At 44.6% G+C, this 16,707-nt stretch overlaps 1 protein-coding gene across 1 annotated transcript in view; it reads right to left on the bottom strand.

Moving 5' to 3' along the window:
• Window positions 1-1,895: 1,895 nt before the first annotated feature.
• CLU (clusterin) overlaps window positions 1,896-16,707 on the bottom strand; it is a 68,578-nt gene continuing 53,766 nt past the window's right edge. The window contains exons 7-9 of the mRNA XM_077489043.1: window positions 13,379-13,608; window positions 3,924-4,090; window positions 1,896-2,153 (exon numbers count right to left, since the gene is read on the bottom strand). Of these exons, the coding sequence (XP_077345169.1) occupies window positions 2,141-2,153; window positions 3,924-4,090; window positions 13,379-13,608 (410 nt within the window). The 3' untranslated portion in view covers window positions 1,896-2,140. The remainder of the gene's footprint in view (window positions 2,154-3,923; window positions 4,091-13,378; window positions 13,609-16,707) is intronic.

The raw sequence follows: 16,707 nt of genomic DNA, 5'->3' as shown, positions 1-16,707 counted from the left end.
ATGGGCTGGTTTACATGCAAACCTGCTTTACCATACTGTCCAAGTACCACATACAGGGAAAGGAGAGCTAAAACCAGTAGCAATTTTTTAAAGAGCAATTTTAAAAATGTAAGTTTTCAAGGACACATTCAAAATTCACGTTTTAAAAAAAGTTTTCCTTTCTGTCAGTCTTTAATAAAAAAGCAGGGTATTTCTTAAAATAATGTACCAAATAAAAAGCCTTATATGTCTTTAAAAATATTAAGGTTTAAATCTGAATACCAGGCAAAAAAAACGTGCATTTAATATATTTCTCCAATAGCTACAAAGTATATAAATTCACTCTATGTACAAAAAATGCATTTAGAAACCCATGTATGACCTTGTAAACTAGCGGTGACATCATCACTACTGTACATAGCCTGTGCAAAGAGCAGAGCTGTTGGAAGGACCCAGCAGGCCCCACCCACTACAGGCCGCCTGCAAAAAACTGCAGGAGGGGACGGAGACAAGACCAGTCACCCTGCACAAGAGGGAGCAGCAGTGAGCGGTCTTTATTACAGGAAGCTCCTGCATGGATTACTGCCCAGATCTTGAAAATACACAAAGCACTCCAAGATACAAGAAGAGTACACACGACTCTTGTATTTAGACAATATTTGTTTAGCTTCAACTAAATTATACGTGCTTTAAACAAAAGTTGTGCAAAGATTTACTGTTTGTTTTCTTTATAAAGCAGCCAAAGCCCCGGAAGAATTTACCCCCTTCCTGACCAGAGCAATTTTTGTGATTCGGCACAGCGTCGCTTTAACTCACAATTGCGCGGTCGTACGACGTGGCTCCCAAACAAAATTGATGTCCCTTTTTTCCCACAAATAGAGCTTTCTTTTGGTGGTATTTGATCACCTCTGTGTTTTTTTTATTTTTTGCGATATAAATGTAAAAATAGCAACAATTTTCTTTTTGCTATAATAAATATCCCCAAAAAATATATAAAAAAACATTTTTTTCCTCAGTTTAAACCGTATTCTTCTACATATTTTTGGTAAAAAAAAATTGCAATAAGCGTTTATTGATTGGTTTGCGCAAAAGTTATAGCGTCTACAAAATAGGGGATAGTTTTATGGCATTTTTATTGATAATTTTATTTTTTACTAGTAATGGCGGCGATCAGTGATTTTTATCGTGACTGCGACATTATGGCAGACACATCGGACACTTTTGGCACGATTTTGGGACCATTCACATTTATACAGCGATCAGTGCAATTAAAAATGCATTTTTGCAGCTTTGACTGGCGTTCAGAGAGCTTTAACAAAGCGTGCCCAGAGCCATGTTTTGAAGCAAGTGTAAACTAGCCCTAACTCTAATGCCACGTACACACGTCGGGAAATGTTGGATGCGAGCTTGTTGTCGGAAAGTTCGACCGTGTGTAAGTTCCATCGAACATTTGCTGTCGGACTTTCCGCCAACAAATGTTTGATAGCAGGTTCTCAAATTTTCCGCCAACAAAGCGTTATTGTCGGAAAGTCCGAACGTGTGTACACAAATCCATCGCACAAAAGTTCACACATGCTCAGAATCAAGCAGAAGGAGCAGCACTGGCTATTGAACTTGCTTTATCTCGGCTCGTCATACGTCTTGTACGTCACTGTGTTCCCATGTTCAGAATTGTTGGCCAACATTTGTAAGTCTGTGTGTATGTAAGACAAGTTTGAGCCAAAATCCTTTGAAAAAAAATCCACGGTTTTGTTGGCAGAAAGTCCGATCGTGTGTACGGGGCATAAGACTTTGCACACATTTTGTTTTGATGCACCTAGAATGAATATAGCTGATGTAAAGGATTAAGTAGTTCAACAACTGGAATGGAATACAATGGAAATTGAAGCAAAAGGACTACGCATTTTAAGCAAGGGTAACATTAAAGGTCTTTTAATTGTTTTTGTACATTTTTTTGGTCCCTACAAAAAAAAAAAGCAGCAAACATTAGTACCAGTAGTAGCAGTACAACAGTAGTGAGAGGAGGTGTGTGCTGGACATGGAGAACGGCTGGATGCTTGTCTAGGCCTTGCTGGCTATCGGGAGAGGAACGGCACAATAAACGTCTAATTGGATTGGATACGGCTGTGGATTAAGGTGTGCCAGATTCCACTCTGTACAATCAGGCAGCCTCACTGCGGAAGGAAGAACAGAACAACATGGTGAGTAATGTACAGACTCAAAGGGGTTCATTTACTAAAGGCAAATAGACTGTTTACTTGTTTTAAGGAAAGTTGCACTTTTCAAGGGAATTGCCCCCAGAGCTTAGTGGATGATGCAAAGCTCTGCCAACTTCCATCTTATAATCATGTACAAACAAAAAGGCTTTTTTTTTTTAAATTTCCTTGCATATTTTTGGGTATTCTTTGCAAAGTGGAATTTCACCACATTCACAAATTTTGGCCAAATCTGGGCCAAAGTTTGGCTCAGAAAATCTTGAATATGCAGTTTAGTTCAGTTTCCAAACAGATAACTGAGAAAGTGCAGAAAAGGGCAACCAAACTGATCAGCTATGTGGACAGATCGGTCACTGAACTTCCAGAAGAATTAACCCCCCACCCCCCCCCCCCCCCCATCCTGACCAGGCCATTTTTTGCGATACAGCACTGTGTTACTTTGACAGTTGCGCGGTCGCACGACTCTGTACCCAAATATGTCCTTTTTTCCCCACAAATAGAGCTTTCTTTTGGTGGTATTTGATAACCTCTGTGTTCTTTATTTTTTTGCACTATAAACAAAGAATGACTGACAATTGTGAAAAACAAATAGAAAGAATAGAAAAATTAAAAAACATTAGAATAGAATAGAAAGAATATAACCATTTCCCCAAATGCAAATAGAATCAATTTTAATAGAATGGAAAAGAAAAGATTAGTATAGGAAGATGGTTTTATTCATTCTATTCTGGCAGGTTTTTTTATACTATTCTGTTATTTTCTATCCTATTCAAATTCAAAAATGATTGTATTTGGATTTTGGGAAATGGTTATATTCTTTCTATTCTACTCTATTGTTCTTTTAATTCTATTCTTTTCTATTCCATTTTTCTTTTTTTGAATTTCAGAATATGGTTATGTTTTCAATTTTAGTCTATTTTTCCCTTATTCTATTCTGTTTTTTTAATTTCTACTCTATTTTATTTTATTATTTTATATTCTACTATATTCTTTTCTATTCTATTTTTTTTTTCTATTCTATTTTATTTTATTCTCTTTGGAAATGAGAAAACAAATCAAAAACTATTTGAATTTGAAAACTTTTCTAATTAAAATTTGAAAACTATTTGAAATTGATTAAAAAACTATTTGAATCGATTTGAATTTGAGATTGGAAAAATTCTAATCGTTTTGAATATGAATAAACTAAACAAATTCCAAAAACGAATCAAACAGATTCAACAAATGTATGCAAATAACGAAACAAAACATTTTTTTTTTTCGTTCTGCACATGTTTAGAATTGTGTATATGGAGGTTTTATTTTTTTTTCAATTGTTGAACTAGGGTCTTTTTTTAACCTGACTAACTATATAACATTTAACTATGTAATAGAGTCTTGAATGTTACAGTAGGATCAGGGATTGAAAAGATGACCCTGCTAACGACACAACGTTGCAGAAAACAACATTTTTAGAGATTTGTTCATATGGAAAACCATTTTATAGCACAATCAACTTCAACTTGTATGGATTTTATAACTTGTGATATAGTACATATGTTTGTATCCAATTACTTTTTTTTCCCCTGTTTTATTATTATGCATTTTTCTGTACTTTTTATTTTTTTTCCTGGCACTGAACATTTTTTTCGATTTTTGCCATTTGGCTCAGGTATGGGAGATCCTTCAATACTCTACACTGCTGGAGTACTCTGGTCTTCCAGGTTTGTTACATTGAATAAAACTTACATGACTTCTTTCTTAAATCTCTTCAAAGCTTCCTCAGCCACCAGTTCGCCGAACTTTGGATCCTCCATGGTGATGTGTCCAGGCACTGTGAAGGTGAAAGACTCTGAGTCGAAAAGTTTGACTGTGACAGTGGTGTCAGATGGAGCCCCTCCGCTGGAGGAATAGGCCTGTGAAAAGAACATAGAACCGTTATTAATTACAAATAAAGTATCTGATCACATGGAGGGTGACACCAATAATAATTATACCACTGCAGTACAAGGACAGACAGGCTGGTTAAAATAAGTATTGAATACGTCACCATTATTCGAGGTACCGTATATACTCGAGTATAGGCCGACCCGAATATAAGCCGAGGCCCCCAATTTACCCCCAAAAAAACTGGCAAACTTATTGACTCGTGTATAAGCCGAGGGTGAGACATGCCTGTCCATCCCTGTGTGTGTGTCCGTCCCTGTGTGTCCGTCCATCCCTGTGTGTCCGTCCATCCCTGTGTGTGTGTGTGTCCATCCATCCATCCATCCCTGTGTGTGTGTGTGTCCATCCATCCATCCATCCCTGTGTGTGTGTGTGTCCATCCATCCATCCATCCCTGTGTGTGTGTGTCTCCATCCATCCATCCATCCCTGTGTGTGTGTGTCTCCATCCATCCATCCATCCCTGTGTGTGTGTGTCTCCATCCATCCATCCATCCCTGTGTGTGTGTGTCTCCATCCATCCATCCATCCCTGTGTGTGTGTGTCTCCATCCATCCATCCCTGTGTGTGTGTGTCCATGTGTGTGTGTGTGTGTGTGTGTGTGTGTGTGTGTGTGTGTGTGTGTGTCCAGCCTACCTGTGTCCCGAGCCTGTGTCCCGAGCCTCCGTCCCGTGCCTTGCCTCCGTCCCGTGCCGTGCCTTGCCTCCTTGCCTCCGTCCCGTGCCGTGCCTTGCCTCCTTGCCTCCGTCCCGTGTCGTGCCTTGCCTCCGTCCCGTCCCGTGCCGTGCCTTGCCTTGCCTCCGTCCCGTGCCTTGCCAGGATCGCCGCTCTTCGTCGGCGCCTCGGCGGCCATTCTAAAATTCAAAAGCCGCGCCTCCGCCTTCGCCTGTGATAGGCGGAACACTGAATTTCCCAGCAGCCTGTGTTCCGCCTATCACGGACATCGTCTCATCCTCGTACTACGGACGAGGATGAGACGATGTCCGTGATAGGCGGAACACAGGCTGCTGGGAAATTCAGTGTTCCGCCTATCACAGGCGGAGGCGGAGGCGCGGCTTTCGAATTGTAGTATGTCCGCCGTCTGTCTGCTCGATACGCTGATCGAGCAGTCAGACGGCGATGACTCGAGTATAAGCCGAGGGGGGCACTTTCAGCCTCAAAAAAGAGGCTGAAAATCTCGGCTTATACTCGAGTATATACGGTAAATTTATTTGTAAAGGTGCTATTTACATGAAATTTTGACCACACGTCGGTAACAACCCACGCAATCCATACATACAAAGAAGCCAAAACAAATACGTTCAGAAATGACGTTATGTGTAATAAAATGGAATGACGTAGGGAAAAAGTATTGAACACGCTAACTGAAATGTATTTAATACATCGTACAAAATCCTTTGTTAGTAATGACAGCTTCAAGATGCCTCCTGTATGGAGAAACTAGTCTCATGCATTGTTCAGGTGTGATTTTGGCCCATTCTTCAACACATTCCGCGTACACACGATCGGAATTCTGGCCAGAAAAAGACCGATGAGAGCTTTTCTTCGGAAAATGCGACCGTGTGTATGCTCCATCGGAATTTAGCTGTCTGAATTTCCGCCAGCCAAAAATTAATAGCATGTTCGCAATTTTCCGGACTTTCATTCCGATTGTGTATATGCAATTCCGACACGCCAAAAATCACGCATGCTCAGATTCGACTAAGAGACAGAAGCTATTGGCTACTGGCTATTGAACTTCCTTTTTCTAGTCATGTCGTACGTGTTGTATGTCACCGCATTATAAACGATCGGAATTTGATGTGACCGTGTGCAGGCAAGACAGCTTGAGCCGAATTTCATCAGAATTCCGTCGGGAAAACCATCAGAGCTTTTTCCAACGAGAATTCCGATCGTGTGTACGTGGCATTAGTCTTCAAATCTTGAAGGCTCTGTGGGCCTCTTCTAGGAAACTCTGATCTTTAGTTCTTTCCATAGGTTTTCTATTGGATTCAAGTCAGGTAATTGGCTGGGCCATTCTAGCAATTTTATTTTCTTTCTTTGAAACCAATTGAGAGTTTTCCTGGCTTTGCGTTTGGGATTATTGTCTTGCTGAAATGTCCACCCTTGTTTCATCTTCATCATCCCAGTAGATGGCAGCAGATTTTTATTAAGAATGTCTTGGTATATTTTCCCATTCATCCTTCCATCAATGACATGAAGTTTGCCAGTACCGTAGGCTGAAAAACAGCCCCACACCATGATGTTCCCACCTCCAAACTTCACTATTGGTATTAGGGTGTTTTTGGAGTGATGTGCAGTACCATTTGACCTCCAAGCATTGTGTGTATTATGGCATCCAAAGAGTAAAATTTTGCTCTCATCTGACCAGACTATCTTCTCCCAGTATTTCACAGGCTTGTCTAAATGTTGTGCAGCAAACTTTAAACAAGCTTCAACATGCTTTTTCTGAGAAGAGTCTTGCATGGTGAGCATGCGTACAGGCCATGTTGAGTGCATTTCTTATTGTTTTCTTTGAAACAATTGTACCGGCTAATTCCAGGTCTTTCTCAAGCTCTTTATAAGTGGTCCTTGGTTCTTGGACCACTCTTCTGATAGTTCTTCCCACTCCTCTCTCAAAAATCTTGTGAGGAGAACCTGGTCATGGATGGTGTCAGGAAGATCCTCCTCACGGACGTCCGAGCGGCGAAAGTCGCAGAAGATCTCTTGCCCAGTTCCAGGAGCATTACCGCGATCGGCGGTGCGCGCGTGCGTGCGCACGCGGGTGTGCGCGCGGCCGTTTGACGCAAATTGGCGCCAATAGCGCTATTTAAACTGGATCCATGCCTCACTGCCTTGCTGCCTGATCAACAGCGTTCCTGTGCGTCCTGGTGATCCGTATCTGAATCTGAACCTGAACCTGTACCTGTATCTGTACCTGTACCCTGATCCGTATCGAACCCGGCTTGTTCCCGACTCTGCTGTTTGCTGCCTGCCCCCCGACTTTGGCTTGTACCCGACTACTCTTCTGGATTCCGTTTCTGTACCTGATCTGCCCGCCTGTGCCTGACCTGGACTGTTACACCATCCGTCAACTGTAAGTTGCTTGCTGTTGTACTACAGGACACCTCCCAGTCCTCCGCAATATCTGGCTGTACTCCTTCTGCGTTTGTAGCCTTCTATCTCTGGCCGCAGACTACTGGACTCTTCCGCTTCCACTTATCCATTGCACCTGCATCCGTTGTTGGACTACAATACCCCTCCGTTGTTTGTCACTTCCTGCAATCACTTGTATACCGTTGCTGGACTACAGGAACCCTTCTGCTGTCTGCTGGAACTTATCTCACCTTTGCCTGCATTCAGACACCGGACTACAATACACCTCCTCCTTCAACGGTCTTCTGCCTCTACCACCTGCTATCCGGTCAGGCACTTGTGCCCCTCTGTGCTCCTGAGCCCCTGTCACCACTACCAGGGTCTCTCGAGTCAGAGGTCTACGAGAGGCCACTCCCTGCACTCCGGGCTCTGCTTAAAGGTACGTGACAGTATCAGGCAGCCATGTCTGAGCCCACGCAGGGAGATTCGGCCATGGATGATTTATGCCGTCATCTTGCTGGACTTACCCAGGCTGTTAAATCTCTACAAGAAGGCTATTCTCGATTGGAAGAGCGTGTCCAGGTCTTATCTACCACAGGCCCTACCGTGTCGGGAACTTCTTCTGCGCCATCAGTGGTTATGTTGCCCCCAGAACCCAAGGTCCCAACTCCGGAGAGGTTTTCGGGAAATCGCAGCAAGTATAGAGCTTTTCGCAATGCCTGTGAATTGTTTTTTGCACTTCAACCCAGAACTTTCTCTCTAGAATCCACTAAGGTGGGTTTTGTTATCTCCCTTCTACTGGGTGAGCCCCAGGCTTGGGCCCACCGCCTTTTGGAGCAAAAGGAAGCCTGCCTTAATAACCTGGATACATTTTTTCAAGCCATGGGTTTGCTCTATGAGGATCCTCAACAGGCGGCCACAGCGGAAGCAGCTTTATATTCTCTTCAGCAAGGCCGCAGAGCGGCAGAGGACTATGCGTCTGAATTTCGGCGCTGGAGTTCCGATACTACCTGGAACGATGCTGCTCTGCGCTACCAGTTTCGCATGGGACTCTCTGAACCTCTAAAAGATGAATTGGCCCGGGTGGGTGTTCCAGCAACTCTTGAAGCCCTTATCAACCTCTCCATCCAGATAGACAGACGCTTGAGAGAACGGAGAACAGAACGCACTGCCGGGCCGTCCCGACCAGTCTGGATGTTACCCCGTGTACCTAATCCCCCTGCACATCCTGCTGCTGACACGCTTGAACCCATGCAACTGGGCTTACTTAGACCAACGCTCACCACCGAGGAACGACAACGCCGGCAGCTCAACAATCTGTGTCTTTACTGTGGAGAACCCGGACATTACGTGAGATCCTGTCCTGCCAAATTCCGTAAGCACTCTTATGTATCTTCTCCTGTTTTACCTGCTGTGCCTAGTAATGCTACTCACCTGGCTGTTCCCGTCTCTCTTCAGCTACCCGGAGGGAACATTCAAGTCCCCGCAATAGTTGATTCTGGAGCGTGCAGTGGATTTATGGACTTATCGTTTGCCCAAAAGTTCCAAGTGCCCTTACGGCCCAGGGCGAAAGGGTTGTCTGTACACCTTGCCGACGGGTCAGCTATCAAATCAGGACCAGTGACACAAGAGACATGTCCTTTGACTGCTACTATTTCCGGTAACCATCAGGAACAACTCTGCCTGGACATTATTGAATCTCCCCTTTTCCCTATCATACTGGGTATGCCCTGGCTTCGGGCACACAACCCGCAAATAGACTGGTCCACCGGAAACATTTTCTTTTTCTCCCCCTACTGTCGTCAACACTGCTTTCAAGAATCAACTAAGGTTTCACCCCATTTAATGTGTATGGAGACCGATGTTGAGACTCGCCAGCACGTTCCTGAGACCTACCATGACTTCCTGGACGTGTTCAGCAAGAAAGGGGCAGAAACACTTCCCCCTCATAGACCCTACGATTGCCCAATTGAGATCCTTCCCGGAGCCGAAATCCCTTTCGGGAGAATATTTCCCTTAACAGAAGTGGAATTGGAGACTCTCAGGACTTACATTGATGACAATCTAAAAAAGGGGTTCATACGTCCTTCTACGTCCCCAGCTGGGGCAGGAATCTTTTTTGTAGAAAAGAAGGACCATTCTCTCCGCCCTTGTGTTGACTACCGGGACTTAAATAAAGTTACAGTCAAGAACCGGTACCCACTGCCTTTGGTACCCGAATTATTCCAGCGCCTTGGATCAGCTCGTATCTTCACAAAATTGGATCTTCGCGGAGCCTATAATTTGGTCCGTATCCGAAGCGGGGACGAATGGAAGACTGCCTTCCGCACCCGCTTCGGACATTTTGAATATCTCGTAATGCCCTTTGGGCTATGCAACGCTCCTGCGACTTTCCAGCATTTTGTGAATGATATCTTTAGAGATTTTCTCGACCTGTTTGTTTTAGTATATCTGGACGATATCTTAATTTTCTCCCCCTCTCTGCCAGCTCACAGGGAACACGTTAAGAGGGTTCTCACTCGGCTTCGCCAACATGGCTTGTACGCAAAACCTGAGAAGTGCGAGTTTGAACGTCGCAGCATTCAGTTTTTGGGGCTGATTATTTCGGTGGATGGAATCAAGATGGATCCGCAAAAAGTTTCGGCCATCCTGGACTGGCCAGCCCCTACTGATAAAAGAAGAATTCAACGCTTTGTGGGGTTTGCGAATTTTTATCGAAAATTCATCAAGGGATTTTCTACAATCATCGCTCCAATCACCAGATTAACGAGACAAGGTATCAAGTTCCAGTGGACTCCGGAGGCACAAGCCGCATTTTCTTCCCTTAAAGAACAATTTGTGTCAGCATCTGTCCTGAAGCATCCTAATTCTGCGCTACCCTACATCCTTGAGGTGGATGCATCCGAAGTTGCAGTGGGAGCAGTCCTTTCTCAGAGACAGGGCCCAAAGGCTTTATTACACCCAGTGGCGTTTTTCTCACGTAAATTGTCTGAAGCGGAAAAGAATTATGATGTCGGGGACAGGGAGTTACTCGCTATCAAAGCCGCACTTGAGGAATGGCGCTATCTCCTGGAGGGAGCAGCCCATCCCATTCTGATATACACTGACCACAAGAACTTAGAGTATTTAAAGACTGCTAAGAGGCTGAAGCCGCGTCAGGCCAGATGGGCACTGTTCTTTACAAGATTTTCCTTCCACATAACCTATAGGCCCGGATCAAAGAACACCAAACCCGACGCGCTATCCCGGATGTTCAGTGAACCCGAAGTTCTTCAACCCACAGACACCATCCTTGCGCCCGGAAATTTCCTTATGCTCCAGGAAGATCTTCTATCCCAACTTAAGCAGGCTTCATCGTCAGCTCCACATCCCTCAAACACCACCTTACTCTCTAGCAATAACTTGTTATGGCATGAAAACAAGATCTACGTGCCCCAACAACTACGGGTTGCTGTTCTCAAGTCTTGCCACGACCACAAATTGGCCGGTCATTTTGGGGTACACAAGACCGCCGAACTTCTCCAACGCACCTTCTGGTGGCCTCAGCTGCTAAGAGACTGTAAACTTTATGTTGAATCTTGCATTACCTGTACCCAGAACAAGAGTAGCAAGACCAAAGCCTGGGGGTTGCTGAAACCACTCCCCATCCCGGAAAGGCCTTGGAAAATGATTTCCATAGACTTTATTGTTGAATTACCTCCGTCAGAAGGCTTCACCACTATCTTTGTGGTGGTCGACAGATTGTCCAAAATGGCTCATTTTCTGCCCATGAAGGGTACACCTTCTGCCCCTGAGACCGCAAGGATCTTCATTAAGGAGATTGTAAGACTCCACGGTATACCTGCGAACATTGTTTCCGACCGAGGGGTACAATTTACATCAAAATTTTGGAGAGCTTTATGTAAGTCCTTAAAAATTGATCTTTCATTTTCGTCTGCCTATCATCCCCAGACCAACGGCCAGACCGAACGAACAAACCAGACCCTTGAGCAATATTTGCGGTGTTATTCTTCTTTTTCGCAAGACGATTGGGTATCCCTTTTACCACTTGCCGAGTTTTCCTACAATAACTCTGTTCATTCTGCAACTAATCAATCTCCCTTCTTTGCGAACTATGGTTTTCACCCTCAGTTCCTATCAGCCAATATCCCAGAATGCACGGTTCCAGCAGTTCAAGAAACTTTGGACTTTTTCTGCACCAATAACAAGTTGCTTCAAGAAACGATGGCAAGAACTCAAGAACGCAACAAAGCAGTTTTTGACAGAAAGAGGAGAGGGGAGCTCGACCTAAAACCCGGAGATTTGGTTTGGTTATCTACTCTGAATCTAAAATTAACATGCCCATCTAGAAAACTGGGCCCAAAATTTGTGGGTCCTTTCCCAATTTCCAGGAAAATTAACAATGTGGCTTATGAGCTGAAATTACCAGAATCGCTGCGTATTCACCCAGTGTTTCATGTGTCCCTCTTGAGACCTTCAATCCAGGATCCCTTCACCGATCGGAACGTGGGCCCTCCTGAACCTGTGCTTATTAATGGTGAAGAGGAGTTTGAAGTAGAAGCAATTTTGGATTGCAGAAAGAGACGCAACCAGGTACAGTATCTGGTGAAGTGGAAGGGGTATGGTCCAGAAGAGAACTCCTGGGAACCAGAGACTGGCATCCACGCCAAGAGGTTGGTTCTGGCATTTAAAAGATCTCACCCAGGTAAGATGTCCCAGTTGGGCATCCGGAGGCTGCCCATTGGGGGGGGGCAATGTCAGGAAGATCCTCCTCACGGACATCCGAGCGGCGAAAGTCGCAGAAGATCTCTTGCCCAGTTCCAGGAGCGTTACCGCGATCGGCGGTGCGCACGTGCGCGTGCGCGCGGGAGAGCGCACGCGAGTGCGCGCGCGACCGTTTGACGCAAATTGGCGCCAATAGCGCTATTTAAACTGGATCCATGCCTCACTGCCTTGCTGCCTGATCAACAGCGTTCCTGTGCGTCCTGGTGATCCGTAACTGAATCTGAACCTGAACCTGTACCTGTATCTGTACCTGTACCCTGATCCGTATCGAACCCGGCTTGTTCCCGACTCTGCTGTTTGCTGCCTGCCCCCCGACTTTGGCTTGTACCCGACTACTCTTCTGGATTCCGTTTCTGTACCTGATCTGCCCGCCTGTGCCTGACCTGGACTGTTACACCATCCGTCAACTGTAAGTTGCTTGCTGTTGTACTACAGGACACCTCCCAGTCCTCCGCAATATCTGGCTGTACTCCTTCTGCGTTTGTAGCCTTCTATCTCTGGCCGCAGACTACTGGACTCTTCCGCTTCCACTTATCCATTGCACCTGCATCCGTTGTTGGACTACAATACCCCTCCGTTGTTTGTCACTTCCTGCAATCACTTGTATACCGTTGCTGGACTACAGGAACCCTTCTGCTGTCTGCTGGAACTTATCTCACCTTTGCCTGCATTCAGACACCGGACTACAATACACCTCCTCCTTCAACGGTCTTCTGCCTCTACCACCTGCTATCCGGTCAGGCACTTGTGCCCCTCTGTGCTCCTGAGCCCCTGTCACCACTACCAGGGTCTCTCGAGTCAGAGGTCTACGAGAGGCCACTCCCTGCACTCCGGGCTCTGCTAAAAGGTACGTGACAGATGGTTTATGGTGAATACTCTTTCCACTTCCAGATTATGGCCCCAACAGTGCTCAATGAAACATTCAATAGTTTAGAAATTCTTCTGTAACCAATGCCATCAGTATGTTTTCCAACAATAAGGTTGCAAACGTCTTGAGAGAGCTGTTTGCCCTTACCCATCATGAGATGCTTCTTGTGTGACACCTTGGTAATGAGACACCTTTTTATAGGTCATCTGTTGAGACTGAACAAATAGGGTGGTGGCAGCAGGTGGATTTCTTCCACCAGTCGCCACTGCTTTGTAAGTATGGATTGCATGGTGTGTTACCGACATGTGATGAAAATGTAATGTCAATAGCACCTTTAGAAATATATTTACCTAGAAAAATTGTGACATACAGTACATAAATAAGGGAAAGGAAAGGGAAAAGAAGAGAAAAAGGAAAGGAAAAAGGAGAGAAAAAAATGAAGGTGAGGGAGAGGATAGGAGAGGAGAGAAGAGGGAAAAGGCAAAAAGGAAAGGAGGGGAAAAGAAAGAAAAGAAAGAATTAGTACTCACGGTAGACACTTGGAATATTCCTTTCATATCATTGTCGGTGAGGTTGGCCAGCTTGGACACCCAGCTGTACTGGTGACTCAGGTCCTCCAGGAGTCCAGTGGTATTCAGCATCTTCTCCCGGAATCTCTGTAGCAGATCATCATACAGTGTGGTATACTTTTCTGCTAAGCGAACAGAGTCTTCAAATTTCTCTCGCAGTTTTTCTTGCATCGTATTCTTCCCTGAGCAATCTGACATGGGCAATAAAATAACAAATTGTCAAATATATCATCATCATTAAACTTTAGAAAGTAATCCCATCTTCCATAAGATACCCTTTTAGGTGGCATGGGACATCAGGCTGGAGAGGTTGTGTAAACCAAGCCAATTTAATTAAAGTGTGTCTAAACCGTAGAACAAAAATGCCATATATTGCATCTTACAAGTCCCTCGATGTGGTGGCTGCGTTAGTTTTGTTTTTTTCACTTCATCTATGGGGGAACAGTGCTGTCACACTAGGCTGATTTGGACAACAAATATGCCCAACATTCTTCATCTTCATTACAACGGAAGAGGTGTTTTCTATCTCGCAGAAGATAGCTTAGAAATATGTCAGTTCAGTGCACAGGATGCTACCAGGACACTGCAAGTCAACAAGTATATTTCTGTACTTGCAGAGTATTTTCATAGATTGAAAAAAGGGAACAAAAGCAGCCACATCTCAGGACTGGTAAGCTGCAATAAACTCTTTTTTTGTTCTTGAGTTTTGATCTACTTTAATGCTGACCACACAGGATGTCCTATCTATTTGCAGTTTGTTGCTCCAGTCTTTTACATACACATATATGACTTGTTTTGAGGTAAGTTGATCACCCAGAATTAATTTTATACTGAGACAGCTGGTGCCGCATTGCGCTTACTCACTAAACACAAGCAAGCATGGTCACCTAATATAATCTTGTATGTTTGTAGAAAGATCTTTTGTTAGATGTCTTTTGGATGATCCTAATGTTTATAGGCAGTTGTAGATGTGTCATGATTAAAGCTTCAGAAACTGGGACAAGATAATCTTTCTGGCAGATATAACACCCTCCAGCACGTCCTGGGTCTTCTCCTTCAAACTGGTCATAATTGGAACACATGGGGAGCTTGGATGTTGGCAGTGGTGGACCTGCCAAGCTCTCTGCTGCTGATCTGAATGAAGAAATTGCTCCTGATAGGGTACATGTCATTACCATTATACAGTCCTGATCTACCTGTAAGACCCCAGCACATTTACTGGTCCCATTGTGGTGTGTTACCACACGCATGTTAATATAAGGTATTCTGCACTTTAGTATAGGGTGACCAGATGTCCCCGGTTTCAGAAGACAGTCCCCGGATTGAGGAAACTGTCCCCGAACCAAGTCTGTCCCCGGTTTTGTCCCCGGATTTGACTTCAATATTCCCGATGGAACCAATTCCTATTGGAAAAACCGCTCGTCTGTATGCTGTTCCAACGGACCAAAAATGACGCATGCTCTGAAGCAAGTATGAGACGGAAGCTATTGGCTACTGGCTGTTGAACTTCCTTTTTCTAGTCCTGTCAAACGTGTTGTACGTCACTGCATTCTAGATGGTCGGACTTTAGTGTGATCGTGTGTAGGCAAGACAGTTTCAGCGGAACTCCGTCAGGACTCTGTCGGAACGCCGTCTGAAAAACCTTCGGAGTTTATTGCGACGGGAAAAACGGTCGTGTGTACACGGCATTAGTGTCCGATTTGTCCACCTCAATATCGCAGTTCTGCTATGAGTCACTGATTGCTGCCATTACTAGTAAAAAAAAAAGAATATGTCCCCGAATTTCATTTTATAAAATCTGGTCACCTTACTTTAGTACGTATTGGGTCAAGGCAGTTGGCAGAATTACCAGAGTTGCAATAGTCGCACTTGCGACAGGGACCTGGCATTCTGTCACTGTGGGGGGGCCCCAGCGGGGTTGGTATTCACAGGGCTCTGAGCGGAGAGTGTGTCTCATGAAACAGCAGCATGGAGACACCGGCATTGACAGTCCCAGGGGGCATGCAGGAAGCACGGTTTTGGGAGGATGTGCATGGACACCCTCCCAAAATTGGAAGCCCGGGGCTCGGATGGAAGGGGGCCCATCATGGTTTCTTGCACTGGGGCCCTGAAGGTTCTAGTTGCGCTTCTGGCTGCCATTGCACTGTATCGAGTCAAAAAAAAAAAACAGATGTCACTGCAGTGCAGGACCACTGGCACCTACTGTTCTGTGTGCACTGGAGTGTCATTCTTAAAAGAATGACACTGCAACACACCAAACAAAGTGTCATGTGTTATCCTGAATTGTGGTAATGCATACTAAATTGTGCAATACATGTTTCCAAAACACGTGGTTTCCAAAAACACAAGTGGTTGCAACCCTCAGACATGAAATATGAACAAAGCATATCCCTATATAGTGTGCATGTGTCTCAATCCAGAGCACTAAGGGGTTGATTTACTAAAGACAAATAGGGGGAGATTTACTAAAGTTGGAGAGTGCAAAATCTGGTGCAGTTCTGCATAGAAACCAATCAGCTTCCATGTTTTATTGTCAAAGCTTAGTTGAACAAGTTGAAGTTAGAAGATGATTGGCTACCATGCACAGCTGCACCAGATTCTGAGTGCTGCAGTTTTAGTAAATCTGCTCCATAGACTCTTCAAGTGCAGTTGCTCCAGAGCTTAGTAAACAAGGTAAATCTTCACTTTGCAAAGAATGCACAACCACATGCAAGTAAAATGAAAACAAAATGCATGTTTGCTTCCACATGATTCGTTTATGGAAGTCAGCAGAGCTTCTGCTCATTTACTAAGCTCTGGAGCTTAGTAAATGAGCAGAAATGCACTGCACTTTGCAAAGTGCACAGTCTATTTGCCTTTAGTAAATCCAACCCTAATGCCACCTACACACGATCAGACTTTCCGATGGGAAATGTTGGATGTGAGCTTTTTGGCTGAAAGTCCGACCATGTTTATGCTCCATTGAACATTTGTTTTTCGGACTTTCCACCAACAAATGTTGGCTAGCAGGTTCTCAAATATTCCGGCTACAAAACTTTGTTGTGGGATTTTCCGATCGTGTGTACACAAGTCCGTCGCACAAAAGTTCACGCATGCTCAGAATCAAGTACAAGCCGGAAGCGTTCGGTCTCGTAAAACTAGTGTTCATAATGGAGATATCACATGACTATTGAACTTCCTTTTTATCAGCTCGTCGTACATCACCACGTTACCACGTCTGTAATTGCTGGCCAACATTTGTGTGACCGTGTGTATGCAAGACAAGTTTGAGCCAACAACCTTAAAACAAA

Source organism: Lithobates pipiens, unplaced genomic scaffold (assembly GCF_037356315.1).
Source record: "Lithobates pipiens isolate NorthernLeopardFrog02 unplaced genomic scaffold, aLitPip1_a1.2 Scaffold_18, whole genome shotgun sequence".
Classification (NCBI taxonomy): Eukaryota; Metazoa; Chordata; class Amphibia; order Anura; family Ranidae; genus Lithobates; species Lithobates pipiens.
This window is presented reverse-complemented; position numbering and strand designations above follow the sequence as displayed.